General features: G+C 36.4%; 1 protein-coding gene across 1 annotated transcript; it reads right to left on the reverse strand.

The window, feature by feature from the left end:
- Nucleotides 1–837: 837 nt before the first annotated feature.
- On the reverse strand, nt 838–3,897 carry LOC124872438. Its single transcript, XM_047372449.1, has 4 exons — nt 3,366–3,897; nt 2,889–3,203; nt 2,759–2,794; nt 838–2,336 (listed from the first exon to the last, which is right to left on the reverse strand). The coding sequence occupies exons 1-4, from the start codon at nt 3,861–3,863 to the stop codon at nt 2,301–2,303; spliced, it is 885 nt and encodes a 294-aa protein (XP_047228405.1). The 5' UTR covers nt 3,864–3,897; the 3' UTR covers nt 838–2,300.
- Nucleotides 3,898–5,741: the final 1,844 nt, after the last annotated feature.

Genomic DNA, 5,741 nt, shown 5'->3' on the forward strand with positions numbered 1-5,741 from the left:
CATCATTATAAAGTTATGTTATATTGTGAATAACAAAGAAGCATTATTATTATTATTTTTATTCATAAGGATTAGATAACTGTGAAAACTAATTTGCTTGATATTTGATATTGCTGAAAACAACATTCTGATGTAAAGAATAGTGTTGGAGATTTGACCTTTTAGTCACATTCTTATATTTGTGAAATGTTAAGTTGTGATGCAACTATTTCCTTGTAGAGGAAAAAGATGATTGTCACTAGAAAGTGCAACATTTTTTATTTCATTTTTAAGGTGTGGATCTGTGTGAACACGTATCTGAACAGAATATAGATTCTGATATTGTTGAAACAGGGTGTGTTGTGAAGAATGATGTTGGAGATGTGAACTCATGTTGAAATAAACTCATAATAAAATAAACTCATGTTAAAACTAATAAATAATAAATCTAAATCTGCCAGGTGTATGAATACATTTGGTATTCTGTTAGAACCTAAACTACTGCAAATGAAGAATTTATTATTGATTTTCCATCGTCTCTTGCAGAAATAAATCTGCTTCTGAGACACAAAATCTCACCGTTGTTAATAAAACTAAATAATATTCTTTATTTAACTTCTGGTGTTGGTAATCTGCATTCTTGTGGTCTCTTCCTCTCTGCTGTTTTCTTCTCAGATTTTCTTCTCATATTCAGGGTATGCAGGACATGCTGAAAACTCACTGCCTCTCCTGCTGCTCATACTGGGCAGCTTTATGTGATAACGCCCCAGGAGGACGGCGTTGTCTAGGTGGACATCGACCCAATTGGACCGAATTGCCCTATTATTCTGGTGTCAAAGTTAAATGAGTTGGACAGCATTAACAAACCTCAGTTATAAATCTTTATTTTTTATAAACTAAAAGAAGTCAATAAAACACAGCAACAAAACTGCAATCATATTTAGATCTTAAAGCAATATAACCTGAAAAGAAAATGTTTATGTAGGATGAACACAAAGCCTGCATGAAAGCATCTGCTGCATATTTATAGCATTTATAATAAATGGTCATCATATTGACTCATTTACCTCCTACAGCTACGATTAATACCAAGCTTGCATGAATATACAATTAAACCAGATATTTACATACTGTATAAAAAGACAAATAATATTAAAACTTTTTCTGTTTTAGGTCAGAATTGCTGAAATTATTTCTATTTACTAAATGCCAGAATAACGAGAGAGAGAGAGAACATGTTTTTATGACTTTCTTCAGAATCAGAAGTTTCCATCCATCTCCTCAGTATTTGGTAGAACTTCCTTTTACACTATCTGACTCGGGTCAAATGTTCTGGGTTTCCTTCCACAAGCTTCTCACAAGCAGTTTGTTGGAAGTGTGGTCCATTCCTCCAAACAGAACCAGTATACCCCCCCCATGCTTCACAGTTGAGACGCTGTTCTCAGACTTCCTCCCTTTTCCACCAAATGTAACAACGGTCATTAGGTCCAAACTCTTTAATTAGCTTCATGAGACCAGAGGACATGTCTCCAAAAATTAGGCTGTTTTCCCAGAGTGCATCTACAAACTATAAGCTGGCTCTTTAAGTTGCTTTCAGAGTAATGGCTTCTTCCTCTCTGAGTGGCCTTTCAGCCCATGTTGGTCCAGGACTCGTTTTACTGTGGATAGTGAGTCTCTGACCAGCTTCAGCAGCATCTTCACAAAGTCTTTAGCTGTTCTTCATCAGGGCTTCCCTCAAGATGCTTGGTGGTGGTGATCTTCCTGTATCTAAAGGTCCGATTTTGAAGAAAGTAATAAACAAAATCTCTAAAAATGTATCTTTTATTATTCTGGAATTTCACAAATAGAAATAACTTCAGAAATCTGAACTGATCTAAAACAGGAAAAGTTTCGTCTGATTTAATGAAAAACAGGTTTTGTGTCTTTTTATACAGTGTATGTAAATATCTGGTTCCAACTGTATATGTGGCCTAATATGATAGAAAACACAGCTTTAAAAAAGAACATATAACATACTAATGTAAAAACAATATTTATCATTTCCTGGGTTACATAAACATGTAAAATGAGATGAACTTGATGTGATTTTCATGGAGTCTCTGATTATGTTTTTAAAAGCTGGAAACATTCAAATAAACTGGAAAAATGTTTTATAACACAATAAGTCAGTTCATGTCACCTGGAAATATATATTTCTCATTTTAAATGTGTAATACAGTTATTTTTTAAATGTAAATGATGATTTCTAAGATCAGGAACATAAAAAGGACCTGCAGTCAAAGTTTAACAGGTTGCTGATGTTACGCGGAACTGGTCTGTTGTTATTCTCCGCCTTGCCCAGCATTAAGTTGCTGTCTCTGAAAAAGATTCAAACATTTAGAATAAACTTCATAGAAAACAGAAAACACAACAGACGCTGACATCTAGTGCCACTGTAAGGAACCTTGGTGTTATCTTTGACTAGGACATGACCTTTAAACCCCATATTAATCAGGTTACTGGGGGTTCCTTCTTTCACCTCTGAACAGCTGCTTTTGGCCAACTTTTCTTTGCAGAATTATTTTAAGTCAGCATCACATTGGAGATGGTTTAAAAAGAGGACAGACAAACATCCCAAATGTTGTTTCAGTGTTGAATTTTCTAAATGTGACAGCTGTAAGATCCTCATAACTTCTTTATTCATGTCGTCTAAATAAAGTATAAAGTACAGAATGAATCAGAATGTGTGTACTCAGAAATATTACTCTAACTTTACATTGTATGACATGGATGAGTTTACCTCTGCTGGTACTTCTGAAAGAGGAATGCCTTGCACCTAAACAATTAGCAGATAAAAGCTTTTAATTACATTTCCACTCTGATATTGGTTTCCTCCATGTGAACAATGGATGGACAGATGTAATACCCACCTGGTTACTTTGTTGCTCCAACTCTTCAATCAGTGTATTAGCTGCATCACAACATGCTGCATATTTACTCCTGTTCACTGTTTCATTTTGGTCTTGACGATTCAATATGTTCTCGATTTTTATGTTCAGGTCTTCTTTTGCTTTTTTCATCCAAATATCTTTCAGGATTTCTTCCTTCTGCTCTAAAATCACCAGCTCGTAGAGAGCAACCCTATCACAACATGTACATGTTTTCTCGCAGCATTTCCTCCAATCAATTGAAGACCTGAACCCAGCCAAGATAAGGATGACTAGCAGTACTAAAAAGCCAGCGACCTAAAAAATAAATCAAAAAACAAATCAAATAACGTTTTTACTACTTTATTTCTAGGTATGTTTTAGACTTTTTTATCTTAGCAGGTTTCTCCAGATGTCAAGAACAAAGTCAAATGAGATAAAAACATCCAAACATGAAGTTTAGGATAGAAAAATACTCACTTTTGAATCATTGTTTAGGCCGTCTACCAGAGTTTGCTCCTCAAGTGTTCGGTTTGATTTCTTCTTACAGGGAATCTGAGCCTCTGGTCCAGAAAGACCGTTCTGACAGCAAGCATACCATTCTCCATCGATCAACACAGAGACAATCCACAGCGCTCCAATAAAACCAGCTTTGATGATTTGAGGAAAGGCTGTGCTGCAAAGCTTCCTGACCTTGCAAACACAGCAAAAGTTACGCATCATGTCACGGTTGCAAGTAAACTGGTAAGTACAGCAGTAACTACAAGTTCTCTTGAAGATCTTGTCCGTCCAAAGTAACAAAAACGTTATTAGAAATACTGGCACTAAAATGTAGAACCAGCAGTGAGTCTTCTGATCCTTGCAGGTGCAGCCAACATTTATCTCAAACAAAACATTGTATGTGAAAATTACAATGATTGTAGCATAGGTGGCGATCTGTGAAACAGAAGCTGAGGCCAGAAAGTTTGGGATGGTCATCTTCACCTTCTTGCAAACAGACTGATGGAAAATTATTGATTTCACTTTTACTTCTACTAAAAATATAAAGGTAGAAACCAAAGCCCGCCTCCATCCTCCCACACTAGGTAAATGTAGACATGCTCAGTCTGCTCTGATTGGTCGGCGAGGGAAACTAAAAAAAGAGAAATCAAGTCAGAACATTTTTAACTGCTTGTCACCACGGACCAATGCCAGTATTTATTGACAGTTTGGGTTCTTTTTTATGGAGGGTTCAGAGTGCCAAATTACAATAAATAAATAAGTCATGAAATAATTACTTAAACGTAACTGGAAATAAATACACTAATAAGTTATTTAATATAGAATTAATTATATGTGCCTCAATAAATATATTGATTTCATTTTAAAAATAATAAACAATTATTTTACGATTTAATAAATAATTTTGTGTTCCTGTGCTGAAGAACATCATGAATTAATTTAAACTGTCACAAACCCATCAAAGTCAGAGGGGCGGAGTTTAGACCAATCAAGGAAGGATAGTTGCTCTGGTCTGAAGTTGAAACATGGCGGCGCTAATTGAGGAGGAATTGAGTGAAGTTTCTGATGATTTGAAGAGATATTTTGAACCTCACCAGACAATTAGAAGCAGGTGGCGCTATTCCAGATTATGTGGCAAGAAGAATTGAAGAAATTATAGATGCTCTTGGAGTCATTTCTGCTCTTTTTGACCAAGATTTTGAGCAGAGAGTAATTACCATTTTCCAAGAGGCTCTCCAATTCCTTTCTGGTAACATAGCCCTCCCAACAACACACACCCGGTCCAGGACGGCTAGCTTTTGATATTCCATCTGTTGTTCTGGAGGATTATGTGCTCTATGGACTTCAGGCTCCCGAAATAGCGTCGAGGTTTGGTGTTTCAACGAGGACCATCAGGCATCGACTGAGGGAAACCATCCTGAGGTATTTTTAATTCACTGCTCTTTATTATCTGGCGCCAATTGAAACTTATTCACTAACGTTTATTAGTAACGTTTAATATAATATTTTTGTTATGTCCCCATAGAAATGCACATCTTTATTCAAGTTTATCTGATGAGGAGTTGGACCGGATGGTCAGTGAAGTCCACAGAAGTCATCCAAACTTCGGTGTTGTGCAAAATTCTGTTCCACTGAAATAATCGGTTCTCCATGTTTGGAGCATGCACTGCAGCCAGAGAGGCGGATCCGACCGTCTTCAGAGCTTTTCTGATCGATTGGTCAGTAAAACAACAAAACGTATTCATGTCCAGGTTGTTACTCTATTTTTTTAATCAACAGCTCCTAGTTAAAAAAATTAATAAATACAAAATGAACCTGGTCTTGTGAGGTTTTTTGTTGCACAGCTTCATGTTGTTTTGCCAAAAGAATTCAAGTCTTTTCCAACTTGTGTTATGTTCACTTTAACCTGACAGACATCAGCCAGCCACCAAACACTGTTTTCCAGCATGTCGTGTTTATTTTGTGGAAGCTTAAAGCTTTGTTTCTTAAATTAAAAGTGTTTTTATTGTGATTACCATTACAAGATGAATTCTGTGAAGAATTGTTCACTCTGAGTAAACATGCAAGCTGTCTGGAAACAGATTACATTAGGGAAAAGTTCTTGGCGTGAGAAATGATTGATGGGCTTGTTATTGCACTGACTTTATGACTCTAGTCAGGTCTCTGTGGCATCAATTCAGCAATCCAGTTTAGCTCAGGAATGAGGAGTTGACCAAAATGGTAGGATTGTTATTGTAAACTATCACACAGGCCAGTCTGAAATGTTTCCTCTGCATTTAACCTGTGACAATCTGTGGGATACAAACCCAGCCCCTTGTTTCCCCTCTAGAACACAAGCCTCCTACTCTAACCACT

The sequence above is a fragment of the Girardinichthys multiradiatus genome, chromosome 1 (genome assembly GCF_021462225.1).
Source record: "Girardinichthys multiradiatus isolate DD_20200921_A chromosome 1, DD_fGirMul_XY1, whole genome shotgun sequence".
NCBI lineage: Eukaryota > Metazoa > Chordata > Actinopteri > Cyprinodontiformes > Goodeidae > Girardinichthys > Girardinichthys multiradiatus.

Bases quoted from the DNA above. Each gene is read 5' to 3' on its own strand.
- LOC124872438 (XM_047372449.1), bottom strand. From the start codon at position 3,863: ATGACCATCCCAAACTTTCTGGCCTCAGCTTCTGTTTCACAGATCGCC. The intron at 3,204-3,365 runs GTGAGTATTTTT...TTTATTTTTTAG, and splicing joins GCCTAAACAATGATTCAAAA to GTCGCTGGCTTTTTAGTACT. The intron at 2,795-2,888 runs GTGGGTATTACA...CTAATTGTTTAG, and splicing joins TGGAGCAACAAAGTAACCAG to GTGCAAGGCATTCCTCTTTC.